The sequence below is a fragment of the Hesperophylax consimilis genome, chromosome 1 (genome assembly GCF_061612785.1).
Source record: "Hesperophylax consimilis isolate HC1 chromosome 1, BYU_Hcon_1.0, whole genome shotgun sequence".
Taxonomy (NCBI): domain Eukaryota; kingdom Metazoa; phylum Arthropoda; class Insecta; order Trichoptera; family Limnephilidae; genus Hesperophylax; species Hesperophylax consimilis.
In genome coordinates, this window is record NC_142836.1 from 40,758,568 (window position 1) to 40,779,132 (window position 20,565).

Consider the following 20,565-nt stretch of genomic DNA (forward strand, 5'->3'; position numbering starts at 1 on the left):
TTCCTAATAAATGTCATGACGGAATGCAACAATATCAGTATTTGTTTGAACACGTGTTCCACCATCCCCATAAAACATTCGCTTTTGACTGATACTTTGTTAGGAACTCTTTCAATTCATTCGTTACAGGCCTGCAGTCCCATTTTTAACGGGAAAACGATTAATTTGGACAGATTTAAAAAAAATTTACAGTATTTCATATCAGTAAGTTTTTTGTACAATCCAAATTTTAAAGTTAACAGTAACTCTAATCTATAATAATATGTTACAGATACGTTATACGTTGCATAGTTTGATTAAAATTCAGTTTACCTTAAGCTTACCTTTTAAGTTAGATTCTATACACTGTTAAACACAACAGTGGGAGTAATTTAAGTACGAAAAGTACCTATCTCTGAATATTATCTGATAGTATTATTGTTCTAGCGTCTGGACGATGTAGGCCCTCTGATTGGTCAAATTAAAATTGTCTGTTTCGGGTAAATTCCGCTAACTTGAAAATTAAGACACGATTTCATACTAAAATAGGATCGCCTCATAATAATACGAGATTTATTAAAAGCATCGTTTCTGCTCATATAATTTTTGGATAATATCGAAGAAAATATGTTTTATAAAGTTCATAATCCATTGGATTAATTACATTACAATGAAAATTATCCACAGTTACGTGATTATGTTTGAAGTTTATAAAAAAATCACACGTTCCTTCAATGGCCGATACGCACGGCTATAGATGGCCGACAGAGCGCACCTCTGGCGGTATAAAAACGAACCAAATGACTGGCGCGAATATTTAAATATGCAGCTCACAATACTTGACTACTTACCATTAACAAGCGTTTAATAAGATAAGAAGCTTATCACTTTGTAATGGCATTTTTCATTATTATTTTTGCTTATTAATTTTATCTGATTTTATATTGATATGTTTTCTAATTTCTAAAATTTCAAAATTATTTATTTGCGATGCTTTATATCCTGAGTGAAGTATTTTAAGACCTGAATTTTTATCGAAAGTGTGATCATTATTCAAAGGATGATTTGCAAACTCAGATTCACTATTTCCATTTAGAGCCCTGCGATATTCTTTAGTTCTGACTTCAAAATTTACTATTGGTTCTACCTTTGTAAAAGAAATTACAATCATGCCAATTGAGTTTTTAAACTCCTGATTTTTTTGTTTGAATTTTGCTATCTTTATTATTAAGAATATATTTCTTTATTGTTATTAGTGTATAACGCCAGTTGAATAGTACCAGGATTGTTTTTATATATAATTTTAGAAGTATAGTTATCCACAAACGGAATTCTACGCCATTGTTTATTTCTATCTTTAGAAAGACCGTTTGAAGAGAATATGTTTAATTTTTTTTATTTAGTATTTAAACTATCAATTTATTAGAATAACCGTTATTAAATGCTATTTGTCTTATGAATATATTGTTTTATGGTTATATGCTATTTGTTTTTTTCAGGTCTTAAAATACTTCACTATAAATAATTTTGAAATTTTAGAAATTAGGAAACATGTTAATATAAAAGCAGATATAATTAACAAGAATTTTTTTTATAAACTCTCTTTTAAATACTTTCCCACTTAACTGGTCTTTCCCGTCTAACGATATTGAAATTCCTAATTATTATAAACCCAGCCTACTCTTACCCCTCCCCCCTCCTTCCACTTCTTCTTTCCCAATTGCAATCTATATTTAATTTTTGACTTCGGTGTATACACAATAAAATGTAAACATTATATATATTTATTCATTGGACAATTTGCGTAGCGCCGCTTTTGTGAGATATCACCTCAGGGGCGCTATATTGTAATAATCTACCTTTATATATAGATTTTTACTCTCCCGATGAAGGTGTATATATATAATCTAACTTTAAACTTTATTAGATACAGTAACAATTGTAGGTAAAGAATTACCACCAGTTGGAGTAAAATTAACACCTTTTAACTAAACCGACTGCTAATCTCATCGCACAATTACCCTCCTTTTATTCATAAACACGGGTACAATTAATCAATATGTAATAATCTATTATTTAAGTCAACTTTGTTATAACTATCTTTAATTGTGACAAACTAAACGATATTGATTCAACTTATAGACATTGACGGTTGTCTTAACACATATTTAAGCACTGCAAGTCTCCTATGAGCTAATTATATTAGGTACGATAACAGTTAATATCAGTTGTAGACATGTAGTCAATAATAGTGTTTCATTTGAAATAATCCATCACAAATACGTAAAATTTCATTTATTCAAACAACTGTCATTCTTATTATGCGCAAATTTAGCATGTTATTATTAATTAACTCCTTCCTGTTCCGTGTTTTAACAATATATATATATATATATATATATATATATATATATATATATATATATATATATACTCACACTCTCTCTGTGAATGTCCTAATATCTATCTATTAATTGTAACTGTTGTTAACATCACTTAAAATGGGCGAAGCCCAACCAAGAGCCGCCCGCAGGGCCTAGCAGAGAAAAACCCGCGGAGCGTGTTTTTAACTGCTAGTCTGTGTAAATGCGGTATTATTTTGTAGGTTAAACGTTCAATTCATGCTAAGCTAATAGAGATAAGTACTCTCGGGTCTCGGGGTGAAATTTGTCTTAATTGTGCTATTTAATTTTTAATTTTTTATTATTTAATAAATGTTTGCACGTTACATTTTTTTAACTACCATACTAGGCTAATGCCTGTGTTGTGGTAGTTATAATTAGAACCTATCACAAGAAACATTTTATCTTCTAGCAAAAATGATGTTTTTTTTTTCAATTCGATAACTGATTCGATATTATCTACCATTTAAAAATATCAATTTTTCATGATGGCTGAGCTTTAGGAAATTCCCTAGCATTCTCTTAACAGATATTATAATTTATTATATAGAGCCAATTACGCTAACTCTATTCACAATTGCCATTTACAACCAAAGATTTATTTTAAATTTCACCAGTTTTTTTAAATTTTATTCTTATCAAGTATAATTTGTAAAACTTCATTTTAATTTTCTTCAAAATTTTGATATTATGCAATTAAAATTGAAAAAAAAATTAATTCAAAAATTTAAAAACATAACCGCTCTAACAAACTAAGTTTTTACTATACCTGTTTTCAAATGCCTTTTGAAAAAAAAAACTTTTTTGGTTTGACTGAGGATTGAACCTTCTTAACTAGAGTCTATAGTCAACCACGCTAACACTGAGTCAAATCACTATTAGGTAGGAGCGACATTTATTCCGTATACTGCTGTATAGATTTTTACGTTTATTGCTGCAATGTCAACCAATCTCATACGCGTGCGCGTGTGGATGCGTGATGAAAGAATGCATTGTCATCGACAACCAGTCTATTTGCCGAGTTTCAGCTTGATCAAATGTCGGGAAATGAGTTAATTCTAACTTCCAAGATGTGCATTCATTCGTGAAAACAAAAGTAAAATTCAAATAGATAAAAAAATGGACCAGTCTGAAGATGTCCCTTATAAGGTGGAACCACTCCGGGCATTAATAAAAAAAATGAAAGAAAATTACGAATGTGTTTTAATCCAAACAAGTCATATTATCACAGACATAGGAATTAATAGACGAGAAGATAATGGCGAGGGGTAAAATCAACTGTTGAAGAACGAAGGGGGTTAAGCTGACTGTGATTCGTCAATAAATCAATCTGACAGTAAATAGGCATCTCGCATTATAATATCACCATTTAGTTCTTAAAAGTAAAATCTGCTTTTGAATGAATAGACATTTTTACATGGGAGCGCAAATTACTCGCCACGTTATGAACTAATTTGCGAAGTCCAAATTCGGCAAAGTAAATTTCTTCTGTTTGCAGAGTCGTAGTTAGTTTCAGAGTATTTAGTTAAGACACTTTTACAAATGTTTCATAATTTACATACCCCAGTAAACAACGATGAGCACACTTGAGAATCACTACATTGTGATGTGATAGTATATGTTTCTAAAACTGATCCATATAATACGGTGTGAATAAGCTTAAAATAAAGTAAAATAATGCTTACTTATGGAATGTAATACGACAATTGGGTTTATTTTCTTTTTCACATCTATTTTTACAAGTTTTCATATCACAAATCAACAATTTGCCGTGTTATTTCGTAAAATGAACCGATGATGCCTCGACCATAGTTCGCACAAGAATGATGACGTCACGTTTTCAAATTTCACTTGAGGCCATACGCGAACCCAGCCGGCTCCAATGGAACCGGTATGGGGAGTGGGGATAATACGCTTTTAATCACTTAGGGCAGATCTACTAATATTCATATGTCTATGCATATTATTCAATTTCTTCTTGCTACTCTATGACCCATCTATCTTCCTCTTCCATCTGCACCTTCCTTACCAAAATTATTTTTAGAGTTTGTGAAATGTTTACGTATTTATCCCATGTTTGTCGCAGTACGCCAACAAGAAGAAACGAAGACATTTCCATCGCAAACATTCAGGTTGCACAAACTATCTCAACATAACTCCAACATTACCAAGAGCAGATTCAGAATAATATGTTGATTATTCCAGCAATGTTACTGCGGTCTGACTTATACTGCCTCTTTAGAAACAAACATCACAAATAATATTATGGAAATATGTCCGAAATACTACAGTACCTACTAGAGTAGTCACTTTGGGAATAGAATTAGATTGTCTAAGTAAAGGAAATGTTTGTATTCATACTGCTGATAGCTCCGTTGTAACTTGCACAGTGAGATAAATTAATTAAATGAAAATCTACAGGTATGAAATATTATTAATTTATTACAAATCTATTCAAATTATTCGTTTTCCCGCTAAAAATAGGACTGGAGAACTATAACGAATGATTTGACTAATTAAGTAACAAACTATCAATAAAGCACAAATATATGTAAAAGCTCCTAACAGGGCGATAATTAAGTAATAAATTAATGGTTGCTATATTAAGTTAGGAGGAACTCGGAACACGTGTTTTTAAAAATAATAATACTGTCGCATCTCGTTTAATATATTTATTCGGATAAGGCCTCCTGCGTGGAACACGTGCTCAGATATATTCTGAATGACCTAACATTTTATTAGGAAAGGGTCATGCAGCACATTTTTAATAGTATTTTTATAAAAAAAACGAACTCATTTTTCTCCGTGTACCTTCTCCCTCTATCTCCTAAACGTCGAAAATAATGAGACCTACAGACCATTCAATTTGGTAGAGCGATTGAGTTGAACGTAAAATTGAATACGATAAGGAGGCTCAAGTTGAACGGTTGAACTGCCAGAGCATTCAACCACTGAACCGCCCAACCAAGTTGGATCGCCTGTAGCGTGATGAAGCCAACTTTACTAAGTCGGCCTTGGGAGCCGTCGTGCGTAGTTGTTGTAAAATGACAGGCGTGACTAATGAACGTGAAGTTTGATGGATTTTTTAAAACATTTGGTAAGATACTAGAAGCAAGATATACTCTGATAGATATGCTAGGAATGAAGCTTTTGTAACCTTTTTGCAAAAGTTCAAAAGAATTGAAAAGGATGTAATTAATGAAATCGTAAAAAGCTAAATATTTATTCTTTTAGTAGCGTCATACATATGATTGTTTTTTTTTGTTCCATGAACCATTTTTTTTGTTTGTCTTTTCCTCGCTTGTTAATAGTTAATGATGCTATTAGAGCGATTGCAATTTTTGTTTTTTATATACATATACGTAAAATAGGCGACATACTGCGTGTGTTCCCCATAGGAGCAACTGAAGAAATTGAACCAAACATCGCGTCGTCTGTACGCGACACTTAACGGTTGACACACAACAGTTGAACCCACAGAATTGAGTAGTCTGTAGGGGTTTAACAGAGGGCGGTGTTAGGACAGAGCTCTCAGCGGCAGGAGGGGCGGTTTTTCAACAAATAACTCTCCTTAATGACACGCTGACAAGCTTCTGTTGATGTTTACCACCATTCATCATTCTGGTTACACGTTACGGAGACCATTGAAGACAAAAACGTTGTTATTTATTTGTGTTTTTACCGTTGCGGCTCTTTCTAAATTGGGCGAAACACTTTTGTCCGTCAAATTACCACAAGAGAAAGCGACAAGAGAAGATTAATCCCGGTTTTTAGTTTCCCTTTCCTACCGTTCTCGAACCAGGGGTCAAATAGTAGTATATCGTGTTTCGCGCACACACCGTGAAATTTGAGGGGGTGATACGTTAAAGCAAATCTAAGGGGTCAAAATATTAAAAGAATAAAAAAAAAATGTTTCTGCTGGATGACAAAAATTTCGCAAAAAACCCCAAAAGACCTTACAGATGTTTTTCGAACACTTTATAATAACAACTTTCTTCAATAAACGTACTTTTTGGCAAAATTTTTCATAAAATAATAATAAAACACTTAGGACGGGTTGTTTCGGACTTTTGAACAATTTCAAGTTCTGTGAAGGTTCATTAAGTGTTATTAATATATCATAACTTGCCAATCGCTTCACAAAACTGAAACAATAAGAACTTGAATAAAACCTTCACAGAACTTGAAAATCAACTTTACAATTTGATGAATTGTTCAAAATCTGCGAAACAACCCATCCTTAAATCACATCATTAATTATACACTTTAATAGTACGATTGATGCTCATCTTAGTAAAAAGTAAAACTAGGCTCAATTTACATAATTAAACAATAATTCTTCAATATTTGATTATAAAAAACGTTTTTAGAATTAAAAGAATGGCTAGATTTTATAATCACCCATTGAAAATTCTCGATATTAGCGTGAAACATCGTGTTTAATTTAAACAGTTACCACTATTCTCATTTCCTTTAGTCTACCTTATCACAAATTGTGAATTAAATGAAATTCACACTTTGTGATACACTCTGTTCTCATTTTAAAGGCTTGAATTTACCCGTTTATATTTCAAAATTTCAGCAGCGCTGCTCGAGCTCCTCAGTCAACATTTCGTCGTCCCGGACTCTGCATTGTTTAAATTTTTAGCGTAAAGGTACTTAGCACACTTCTGGGAGAATTCTGCCCCTGGTTTCTACACTGTAAATTCCATTGTTTGCAAAATTTAAAAAATTTGTTCGCATGCAAATATTGTGTGAGTAGCAATATTACATTTATAATTTTACCAGAAGCTAGTAGGTACCTTCTACCTACCCACGGATTTGTTTCAGTATCAACACTTTAGCAATAAAATATTTGAAATATAATTAATAAGGAGCTTTGTTTAATTTTTCAACAGTCTAAGAGATATTTCAAAGCGAGCCTTAAAATTTCAGACAAAAAGCTATGCAAATTCCTATTCGCTGTAATCTTATTTAACAAGCTACATTCAAAATGTTACTTGCAATTACTACCCGTCTTTGTACGTGTTTCACTGCGTTTTGTTTTTGAAATATACGGAGAAAACAAAATACCATCCTCTCTTATATTTTATGGTAAAATAGATTCTTAAAAGCTCCGTAGCTCGTGATGCAATTGATATAGTGAGATGATAATTAGTTAAACATTTGTTTACACTTAAATATCCTAGACTGAAAAACTGTGAAAACTTGACACCGGGCTCACTGTATTGATAGTTTGGGGCTAAGATCGCTAAAAAAAACAATGAAATTGGGACAAATTTGAAATTTTTCTAATAGCGGTTGTAAATTTATTTATTTATTGGACAATTTGTATAGCGCCGCTTTTGTGAGATATCACCTCAGGGGCGCTTTACAGTTGATGCAGGTACTCGTATTACAACAAAAATATATATTACAAAAATAAAGTGAAATTAAATTGAATAAAATGAAGTACAGGAACAGGTGATGAAGTACAGGAACAGGTAATGAAGAACAGGAACAGGTGACACGAAGATAGAAGATGGAGACTCTGTAGCAAGAATCCTAGGTGGTGAGGAAACTGGACCAGCTGCTGCAGCGAAAGAGTGCACCGCGTCCACCAACAGTGCCAGCACGAGGTTCGTCATCCATTCAGGTATGTGTCTGCTGCTAATAAGGCGAGACACAATATCCTAACATAGATAACAGACCTTGGCAGCATCGCTGTGACGTTCGTCAATTCCATCATTCTGTGTAATCTTGTTCCTAGTGATTGTGTTAGTGGTGCATTGTGCCCGCAATAAAAGGTGACGGTCGGGATAATAAATTACCGGGATATTACAGGATATTAATTTTGGAAATTTGGAGCCGAATTTGTTGAATAACTTTATTATATGAGCCTTCATTAACAAGTAAATCGTGTTTGAAGTTGGAATTTTTACTGTAATTTGTTTTTAAATCAGAGTTTAATATCTGCTAATGCGTCAAAGTGTAGACCAGGATTTAAGTTTTTTTAACGTAGATTAATCACTTTCCCGCTGGTAATATGAGTTTCCGGATACTGTGTATAATATATTTACGGAGCAGGTATAAACAAAAGACCGAATGTTTTTTTTCGACGACACAGCACGTAATATGCCAGAAATAACATTTATGCCCTTATAATGTAAATGAGTTCCTCCCGTCATGCGTCTTGCGTCTTACGTCATGCGTCTAGCTTACAGAAAGCTTCGCCTTCCCCCAAAGCGAGATAACAAGGATATTTATAACGAAAATACATATTATTATCACAAATATTCGAGATATGCGCTGTCTTGTTTAACCGCTTTGTTGGAGAACTTTACGTAGGTACGGTGAGAATACTCTTTGTGCGGTATTATTATTAATGATACTCGTCTTAGCATTAATTCTTAACTTTTACAACGTCAAGTTTAGTACAATGGAGATTCTTACGTCTAGCTACTTGCTCCACTGGTATTTAACGCACACACAACTAGTTGTTCTATAGAAGCTTTCTCTCACCTACTGGTCGTATAGAATTTCCTTTACGTAGCTAGTTGCAGGGGCGGTCGGTCTATGTAACCTCTTAAACCACTCTATCGCCAGCATTATTTGTACATCTAAGTTTACAAATGACTAAATATGTAATAACTTACACAGGTACTATTACTTTTTGTCTTGCTTAATCCAGTTTGAATCGACCAATATACCAATATAATCATGCTAGCAGTTCTGTCAACGCTGTCCACCTCGCATCTAAAAAAGTATGTTTGTATATTTCTCCTATTTTATAAACCACAATCACAAATTTGCTCTGAAATCAAAAGATTTGTAGGTACTTAAATATCCATCTGCGTAGTTATAAACTACGTATTTTATATAACTTTAACAGTTTAAAAGAATGAATTACACAGTTTGTCCAAAAAAACGTCACCCTCTTAATACAATTCTTTTTTACAACATTCTTCGGGCAGGTAGGTACCATAATATTTAAAAAATTTGAAAAATAAAGTACGAAAAAACACGAAAATTTCGCAATTGAAAAAAATAATCTTTACTGAACCAATCAAATGGTCTCCATCTTGAACCGGTAGCGGAACATTTAAACACATTTACAGATGGACGAAATGAAAAATGGGTTCTAAAACCATGAATTAACTGCCCAAATTAAATATAAAATTTAACTTACACTTCCCCCATGCCATTTTCAAAGATGCTTGCCTTGCTCAAAAACTCACCAACCACCCCTGACTAGTTGTATAGAGCTTTCCCACACATAACTTGTTGTATAGGGCCTTCCTTCCACCCTTAGACCGCCGGATCTTGTGAAGAAAGCTTTGGCGCTACCACATCCGCGGTTGATCCTTGTCTGAGATACGGAAGCGTAAATCAGATAGGTTCTTGTAAGTAGGGAATTGGTTTTAATTTTACTAACGAGGAACTCAACGTTTTATGTTAAAGGGTGGAAAAGCTTAGAAATTTTAATTAAAATTAGCGACCGTGCAAATTTAAAGCTTTTGAAGCAGTAAAACCACCTTATAATTGGTCTGCACAAACTTACCGTAAAATCTATAAAGATCCTTCAATTTTAAAATAACCTTAAAAAGGTTTAGTATATATTGTTAGGTGCTTTTTTTTAAATTCGGTTTAATTAATGGGTTGGTACTGTGATGGCAATAGCTAGCAAAAAAATAATTATTAAGCATTCCAAAGGGCGAAAAAAGTGAATATAATCAATTGAGACTAAAATAATGTATTCGGGCCTCTCCATCAATATTCAAGTATTTATTAACTTATTTGATTATATGCATTATGTGGAGTATCTGGATTAAGCTAATTGTGAATATTTTAACCGCAGTTTTTTTTTATTTTTAGTTTCTTTTAAATGGTGTATTTATGTATTTTATTAAGTATGTAAACATAATTGTTACATCTACGCCTCCACACAATATAATTTAAAGCAGTAAACATATACATATATGGAGACATACAAAACATTTGAGATGTCTAAATAGTAATAATTATTCGGAATTTGCTAACCATCTTATTGAATTTAACCATTCATTTGATAGAAATACAGGTTTAAAAAATTTACACACCAACTTTAGTGGTTTTCACTTAGATCTTTTAGAAATATTAGAAATTAGGAAAAATGTCAATAGAAATTTAAATATTATTAATAATCAAATTAATTTTGTGAATAACATATTTCCATTGTAATTTTTTGTCTTTGATCTTCTAAGCTCCTCCCCTTTCCACCTCTCTTCCCCCCCCTTACTTTCATTTCTACCAACGCCTTTTCTATACTTGATAATTAGTTTTAGTACAATTTATGTCCTGATGAAGAGAACATCGTTCTCGAAACATGTCGATTAAAAAAAATAAAGATTATCGTGGTAAAAACAAAGTGTTTTAATTTATTTCATTAATATATAAATTTAGTAAAAAAATGTTTAAAGGTCGTGATAAAATGTCACGTATGTTACTTTTCATATAAAATGCTTGGAATCTCGTTCAATATTGCCTAGCAAAATCGATTCAAAAACTTCGTTTTGCTCACTTGTAAAATTGTATCAAATTGATATAACCTATCGCCATTTTAGTACCAAGGTGAGTCGTAAACTTGTTTCCTTCTATGTATATAAGTCTGTCTCAATACTTTGTTATAACAATTGCTTATTATAAAAATTGATAAACTAAAGGTATTTAAGTTAATGTTTATATTTCGTATTAACCATGGATTTGCATAATACGTGATTGTAAATAATATAATTATATATTAAAATATCTCAAGCTATCATAAAACGAGTAAAATTTTGATAATAAAAGTGGCAAAGGGTAATTTTATGTTTTATGGAAGCAAGAGTTTTATTACAAGATCACAAATCACTTTAACTGGCTTGGTAGATGAGTGGATGAACTCAAACACCATTAAACCAAGACATAAAACAAGGGTGATCCAAAGTAAGTACGATAAGAAATAATTTTGGTCGACCAAAATTTGCAAAATGTTACTTCTTTTGGACATTTTTTAGCTTCAATTGACATGTTTTAATAAGGTTAAATGATATTAAACCTAATGTAAAAAATAACTACAATTAAAGTCAATAATCCACTACATGACAGTAATAAAATCAGAAAATGAATTAAAAATCTTTAAAAAAAGATTTTTAGTATCTGAACCAAATGACATAAATAATACCTTAAAATTAACTTAAAATGGAACATCTTTAAATTGCTCAGCAAGATGAAACCAGTCCGGTTTCGACTAAATAAGAGGAAACCCCTAGTAAAGTTCTAACCAGAAGCTTAAAATGGGTTTCAACCGAGAACTAAAAGTTTCATAATACATTTTGTGAAATTGTTTTCAAATGATAGATAATTTTACGACATGGTGAATTTGGTGCATTTGCTCACATAATAAATATTTTACACCGTTTTACGAAAAACAATTTGTTCCCCACCATAGACATATGAATATTAGTAGACCTGCCCTGAGTGATTAAAAGCGTATTATCCCCACTCCCCATACCGGTTCCATTGGAGCCGGCTGTGCTCGCGTATGGCCTCAAGTGAAATTTGAAAACGTGACGTCATCATTCTTGTGCGAACTATGGTCGAGGCATCATCGGTTCATTTTACGAAATAACACGGCAAAATGTTGACTTGTGGTATGAAAACTTGTAAAAATAGATGTGAAAAAGAGAATAAACCCAATTGTCGTATTACATTCCATATATAAGCATTATTTTACTTTATTTTAAGCATATTCACATCGTATAATATGGATCAGTTGTAGAAACATAATATACTATCACATCGAGAAACGTCTGGACGCGAAACACAAAGCTGGTTGGTTGCTGGGAAGTAAATTATGAACATTTATAAAAGTGTCTTAACTAAATACTTAAACGAAATATTCGACTCTGAAAATAGAACCGAATTTTTTTGCCGAATTTGGACTTCGCAAATTTGTTCATAACGTGGCGAGTAATTTGCGTTCCCATGTAAAAATGTCTATTCATTCAAAAGCAGATTTTACTTTCAAGAAGTAAATGGTGATATTATAATGCGAAATGCCTATTTACTGTCAGATTGATTTATTGACGAATCACAGTCAGCTTCGCCTCCTTCGTTCTTCAACAGTTGATTTTACCCCTCGCCATTATCTTCTCGTCTATTAATTCCTTTGTCTGTGTTCCCCACCTAACTTTGTTATTTGTCGTTAAAATGTGAAGCAATAAATGTATTTATGATTTAGTTATATGAGCGACTAGATGGGTACTTTTAAAAAGAAAAGAAAACATTTCAACAATATTTTAAGCCTATTAGAATAATAAATCAATACAGAAAAAATACAAGAATTAATAAAAAAACATACATTTAAAAAAAAAATCTTTTTAAAAAATTACAAAATATAGTCCGAGAGTTCTTAAATATGAGCGTGACGTTTTTGTGGACTTTTTAAGGTGTGTAGTAAAATGGAAATAGGGTCCCGCCTGAGATATCAATTGCAACTTATCTGTCATGGATATAATTGTAGAGGTTACAACAAATAACAGAGTTATCAGCGATAGCGGTAGGTTACCTTCTGAGCTGCCGCTTGCTGAGGATGACGGCCATGAGCGCCACGTTGGCCGTGATGCCAAGCGAGCCCAGCAGGAAGATGAGCCCCGCCTGCGCGCTGCCGCCGGGGTGGCACTGGAACAGGCGCGTGGCGTTCAGCGAAGAGTTGCTGGCAGCACCGGCGCCGAACCGCAAGTTGGCGCCAATCATCGCCACGGCGGAACCTACCGATAAACAAACGATATATACTTAATACAAACATACCCCAGAAAGAAAACGAGTAACGAAAGATCAGAGCCAATTAAATGGAATCGGGTATTCCTCAAGGGTCGGTATTGGGTCCAGTTTTAGTTACTCTATTCATTAATATTATAACAGACGTAACATACTTTTACTTGTACCTACTCTCAAATAAAATAAAACACATACTTTATAAAGATGACGCGCTAGAGAAAAGGTTTAAGAAAAAAATAAATTGATGTATTTTTTTCGAAAGAATTCACCAAGTTATTAATATTGAATTATACTAAATGGATTGCATCGTTATGGAATGTGGGGTTATCGTTTCGGTGAACTACTGTAAATGTGATATTAATGGTGTTAGGTTTCTTGAAAAAGTTTAAAAAAAATGTAGTCGACTCCACAAAGTTGAACGTTAGGACGGGTTGTTTCGGAGAACTTGAACAATTCATCAAATTTCAACGTACATTTTCGATTTCTGTGAAATGTCCTATTCAAATTCTGTTATTCTATCATTAAAGGCTAGTTGCTTGACAGAACTAATATAATAAAAGAACTTAAAAAATATATTTTAGCATTAAAACAATTTAGCAAAATTTTTAATGCAGTGAACACCGAAAATAACTTTTTTAATAGTTAAGATCTAACACATATTGCAAAACTTATATATAATGTTTGCTTAGTGTTCGACTAGGAGGTGTATGCCATTCAAAAACAAGTAAATAAACAGTTTGAAAAAAAATCCAAACTTTAAGTCATTTACGCAGACTAAAGGAATAAATCCACGGTTTTGTAATTTCACGCAGATGTTAGTGACGTAAGACCACAACTTTTGATATATATATCCCATTGGCATTGCCGCAGTACAAAGTTATGTGTTTTAACTCCACCCACTGTCCAGTCCTGGTTAACAACTATACAAGTTAATTATTACTAACAATCGAATCAAAGTTGGCTTAAACAGAGCTGACAGATTAACCTGAAGGATCTACCAACTTTGAACCCGTCTCAAAGATAATTGATATAGTTAAAAATATTACCTTATTATTATATTCAAAAGCTGATTATGATATTAAATACCACTGATATTATTTATTATTGTCGGATGTATGAAGCTGAAAGTATAATATTTGTTCAGGATCAAGAGAGATTAGATGATCAGAAATTTACCTTTCGAATGAACACCGTTTGTAAAGTTTAAGAATCAAGATTTAGATCTTTCAACATTTAACAGATTTAGATAGGTTTAAAATTTAATCAAAAGAAAAAAAAATGGTTGCCTACAGGGTTTTCCAATAAGAGGTGTTATTTTGATATTCAATCTTAAAAGATCAATGGTTTCGTTGCTTGTGTGGCACGTAGCGCCGCGTGCCGTCTTGTTGAAAATAAACGTTGTCCAGATTTGTCCGTTGATCCATTCACCGTAACTGTTGCTCCAGCCTCATTTTCGAAAAAGTAAGATCCAATGACTCCGCCGGACCATAAACCGCACCAAACAGTCACACGTTGAGGATAGAGAGGCTTTTCAACAATAACTCTTGGGTTTTCCGAGCCCCAGATGCGACAATTTTGCTTGTTGACGAAGCCACCGAGGTGGAAATGGGCCTTATCACTCAAGATGATTTGCATTTGATTCACTCAAGTGAATTTTAATAATTTCAATGCGTCGTTGAAGCGTGTATCGTTCCATTTTTATTAATGGCGTAGTTTCTACTAGTCAAATGTTAAAAAATGACAGCTTCAAAAGTAACATCTACCGAAATAGCGGGCTATTCAAAATATCACCTCTTATTGGAAAACCCTGTATACCTCGGTTTTCATAATCAGTTCTAATTTTCAAAATTAAAAGCTCATAGAACCCGAATAATTTTAAGCAATACGCAGGAGAAAACTTACTCACATAAAATATTGATAATTTATTAAGAATATCTGCAAATTATTCGTAATCTGGTTAAAAATGCAGGCCATTTCCTGAAAACCTTTAATGCACTCCTAATTCCAAGTGTTCTTGCACCTGCACCATGCCATGATATTTTAATAAATCAGCAACATTCATTTTTCTCCGTGCATTAGGCAGATATACTTAATATCACGCATGTCGTCACAGACAACCATCATAAGTATATTTGATTTTATTACCAACAGTGGAGTTACCTAAAAAGTTTTCAGTCCACAAAACTGCCATACGTACCTATTTTTATTCTTTTTTTTCTATTATTTTGCCAATTATTTATGACATATCCCAAAATCTGATCAAATTGGTATCTGTTCAATAAATTTCCATTATTTGAACTTCATCCCACTTTTTGAACATACATTTATTCTGTCAATTTATTTTTTCACGATAACCGCTTTTTACGTGTAACTAGGTACTCCATCCAATCATTGTACACAAAAATGAAACGGTTTTGTTTCGTTGCTGATTAAGTTACGGTTTGGTTTGAATCAAAATTTCGGAATGAAAACCAATTTTTGGTTTGAAATTTTAGCACCAGAAAAGGGACTCGCTTTACTGCTGGTATTACTATTTTACAAGTGCCATAAATCCACTGGACTATTTGGAAATATTTTCCGTATGCTATTGCAATTGTTTTTCACGTGTGACTTTGTAATTTAAAAACAAATACCTACGTTAGAGTCAAACAGACGTGTAAACTAGTGGGATAGGGAAAAGCTCCGCAATTTCTCTTTGAAGTTAATCGTTTTTGCGTGAAAGCTCGCTCGCCTGCTTTCGTGCAATCTTCCCAAATTACCGTAGCGGCGACGGTTATTTAGCGCGATATGTAGACTAATCCGTTCACCTACTTTGTTTTAAGCGTGTGCAATTATTTTTTAGGTATTGTTAAATATAAAGAAAAATATTAAAATTTTTACCAAAAACACTGAATTTTTTTTTGTCAATATTTATTAACTTATCAATAAAATAAAATAGTTACACCATATTTATCAGTACACAGAGAAAAACGATTATTGCTAACCTCTTAATTTTATTTTTATTTTTTTATTATTTAAAAACCCATAGGGCTTTTCCCTATAGTAATGTACATCTTTATTTTTTTAGTTATACAGATTACATAAAAAAACAGTGTTAACAAAATACAGGGTACATAAAAAATATCAGAGTTAACAAAATATGTTACATAAAATATAAGAGTTTAAAAAATCTAAATAGAAAATCTGCCAAAATCCTCCAAATCAACCATAATGACAGTAAGAAAGTATAACAATAGTTTACAAATTAGGTAAAAATAGTTCGCACATACTCCGTTTAAAGTTTGCCAAGTTCAAATTATTGTCAAATACATTTATATTGTTTAAGTATTTGTTACCAAGACTGTGTAAACGTTGTATTGGAGAGTGAAAACTATAGTTGGAATGAGATGTATGTATGTAAAATGTTGATATTTGCCTAGTTGTTCGTGTATCTTCTATTCGTGTATGTAAATAAATTATTCATAATCCAGTTAAAAACGGGATTGCAGGCTCTTAATGAATGAAATAATAGGTTGCTTTAAATTTTTTTAGTAAATTACGAATATATCACGATTTCGGTTCATAAAAATCCTTATACTTTTGCATTTTGTCATTATATATTATCAAGGCAAATGCAGATGCATGAACACGTGTTCCGATATATTAAGAATTTACTAAAAGTTTATGTGGAAACTTCCTGCAATCCTGTTGCTAACCGGATTACCAATTATTTTTATAAGCAATAATTGTTCGCCTGAAACACTCATCCACATTGAAAAAATCTCCTGATAAAAAATACATGACGCCAACGGGACTCGAACCCGTGTCCATTCGATTTCCGGTCGAAAGCTCTGACCACTGAGCTATGGGGGCTTATTTCTTACCCGAGAAAATATTCAATATATGCTAGTGTTTCATTCAACAATTACTGCTTTTTACATTTTTTCACCTGAGAACAACCAACTTTATTTTTATATGAGAAAGGCATTGTAAGTGCTAAATCTCTCACTAGATGGCGTTGATACAAATTGTATACATTTTTTAGGTGAAATACTTGGACTTGTCAAATATTAATTATTATTTTTTTGATAAATTAATGTTCATGATAACCAATAATTTGAAGACATCCTTAATAAATTAATGATACTCATTTTTCTCCGTGTACAGTGGTTAATGTTGTAGGCCTCTCCTAACTGACATAAACGGCAGAAAGATAATACATTACATAAATTGTTTAAAAAATATATATAAATACGTTTCGAAATCATAGGTTTCTTTTAATTAGATGTATACTTTATTAATAAATGATGAAGAAACCTTTGGTGTTGATACATGTTGATAATTTATATCATATACTTAGCTTAAAAAACTTTATTAAATTCATTTTATTAAAATGATGACCCAAAGCAAATATGCAATTAAACGCGAAGAATAAATATTACGTTAATATGATTAAGAATGGACGTCAACACATGTCACGGTTATCTTATTATCCCCATAAGAAAGTTTTACCACTAGAGGTAATTACAAACTGCCGTTATTTCCAACACAATACGCGGCGAAAATATACTTAAAATAACTTGGAAGCAAACATCAAATACAATATCCGTAAGCACTTTACAGACTCTCTTTTATGAAATGAAAGAGTCTTCTCAACCTACAGAAGAAACAGGTTCCTGATTCATAAGGTATTGGTGACAGCACCACGCACGTTGGGATATTACGAATGTGTCCGGAATAAAAAGACGTAAACAACTTAAAAGGGAAACGTCGAATGGTATTCTTGGTATTTCTAAAGAATTGCAAACTTCCACCTTAGAAAAATTGAGCCATTTTATCCGGCGGGCGAGGAATTGTGAGAAGTTTTCTGGAACTTGTGTCGACGACATATTTATGAGACTCAACAAAATATTAAATATGTATCAAAAATATAGATCCTGCACATCCATATATGGAAGACGTGCATTGTGCACGCTACAGTGGTGGGCCAAGTAAGCTTAGTCTCAAAACAAACGATAATATATGAAACGTATCTTTGAAATATTATAAATATTAAACGAGTTCTGTTCTTTTCGTAGCCGGATACCTCAACTTAATGACAATTCAATACACCTTTAAAAAGTGTTATAAAATGATGAAACCAAAACTACACAAAGAAAACTTACGGATGTGAAATGTTGTTAATTTATTAAAAATCTGGTCAAAATATTAGTTTTCCTGTTAAAAACACGACTGGAGGCCTATAAAGAATGATTTGACAAATTTCATAATAAACTATCAGTAAAACACAAATATGGTTTACTAAAAATAACAATATTGTATCATCTCATCCATTGTATTTATTCAGACAAGGTCACCTACGTGGAACACGTGTTCAGATATATTCTGAATGACTAACATTTTATTAGGAATTGGTCATGCAGTCAGTGTTGATTGAGCAGGTTACATCGTTTTTCTCCACTTTTAATGACTTTTTAAAGGTGTGTTGAAATGTCATTGTGTTGAGTTATGATGAAAAAATAAATAATAACTTCTGCTACAATTCTCGTTTTTTAATATACAGGGTGTATCGGCACGTACCCGACAAACTTTAACCAGCTATTCCTTAGCATATTTGGAGCAAAAAATCTTATGTGCACTTTGCTGTCCGGTAACGTTTTTTTTAATAAAAAATTTATTATTCATATTTTCACCACATGTCACCACTGTTTTATCCTTTGTCAAAGTTTGAAAACCCATCTGGCAAATATTTTATTCGAATTCCGTTGAATAATGCACGTGTGTACCTATATTGGCGCACACTTACAATCACAACGAAATGGCACGGCACCATTCGTCTCATTTTTAACTATTATTATTTAGTGTGTGCGAAAGAGCGAAGACGCTTTTTGACATACTTGCTTATAACAGCTGTTGAACACGAAACGCAATGCCAATGACAGTGATGTGGTGTGGAAATTTTAAATTTTTTTGTTTTTAATTGAAAAAAAATGCTACCGGACAGCAAAGTGCCCATAACATTTTTTACTCCAAATGTGCTAAGGAATAGCTGGTTAAAGTTTGTCGGGTTAGTGCCGATACACCCTGTATTTAGGTAATTTCGAAATGCTGTAATGTAAATGTTACGCCTAGGGATATTTCCCCCTAGAACTTGAAAAAATTGGCATCCTTTGTCGGCAAATGGGAGGAGAGGGTGGAAGGAATTTACGTACGAAGTAATAACATTTGAATGTTTGACCTTCAATCTCAACAATTGCTTTTATTACGGTACTCGGAACATTGAGGTTTCAGTGAAAATTTTGCTCACTAAAAATAAGTAAACAGAGACAACACATCAATTGCAGTTCAAGCCGTCTTATGAAGATGTGATCTATTATTTAAAATCCAACAACAAAATTTCTCACATTTTCGGTACAAGGTCAATAACAACGTTAGAATTAAGGGAAGGCTTCCGTGGTCGATGGTTGAGGCTCTTGACTAGCAATCGACGGTCGCGGGTTCAAATCCCGGCAAGTAAATTTTATTTGATTGATTTGTTTTATTTCACAATTTAATCATGAAATAACATAAGGGATATCGCCCTGGTGTAAGATCAGCATGTATAAATGAAACATTTCATGAAATGGCTTTACCCACCATCCTCTTCCCATCTCCTTCTCCTCCTCACCACCTTCAGCCTCATAACATTCCCCGATTGGGGATGCCATAATCTCACTAGCTCCGGATTGTTGCGAGCAATATGGAATCTTGTGCGGTATTCACATTTAAAAAAAAGTTTTTACTTTTGTAATTTATTATTATATTGAACATATTCATTTTGGCTCTTTAAGGCTGGCCGCATACATATTTTTTTTTTTTTTTTTAATAGACGAGAAGATAATGGCGAGGGGTAAAATCAACTGTTGAAGAACGAAGGGGGTGAAGCTGACTGTGATTCGTCAATAAATCAATCTGACAGTAAATAGGCATCTCGCATTATAATATCACCATTTACTTCTTAAAATTAAAATCTGCTTTTGAATGAATAGACATTTTTACATGGGAGCGCAAATTACTCCCCACGTTATGAACAAATTTGCGAAGTCCAAATTCGGCAAAAAATTCGGTTCTATTTTCAGAGTCGAATATTTTGTTTAAGTATTTAGTTAAGACACTTTTATAAATGTTCATAATTTACTTCACAGCAACCAACCAGCTTTGTTTTTCGCGTCCAGACGTTTCTCGATGTGATAGTATATTATGTTTCTACAACTGATCCATATTTTACGATGTGATATGCTTAAAATAAAGTAAAATAATGATTATAAATGGAATGTAATAGGGTTTATTCTCTTTTTCACATCTATTTTTACAAGTTTTCATAGCACAAGTCAACATTTTGCCGTGTTATTTCGTAAAATGAACCGATGATGCCTCGACCATAGTT

At 32.7% G+C, this 20,565-nt stretch overlaps 1 protein-coding gene across 8 annotated transcripts in view; it reads right to left on the minus strand.

Annotated features, from left to right (window-relative positions):
• Positions 1–20,565, minus strand: part of LOC149426892 (uncharacterized) — a 298,356-nt gene that overhangs the window by 202,933 nt on the left and 74,858 nt on the right. For all 8 annotated transcript variants that reach the window (XM_089634013.1, XM_089634015.1, XM_089634007.1 and 5 more), the window contains exon 3: positions 12,949–13,150. In XM_089634013.1, the coding sequence (XP_089490139.1) occupies positions 12,949–13,150 (202 nt within the window). The remainder of the gene's footprint in view (positions 1–12,948; positions 13,151–20,565) is intronic.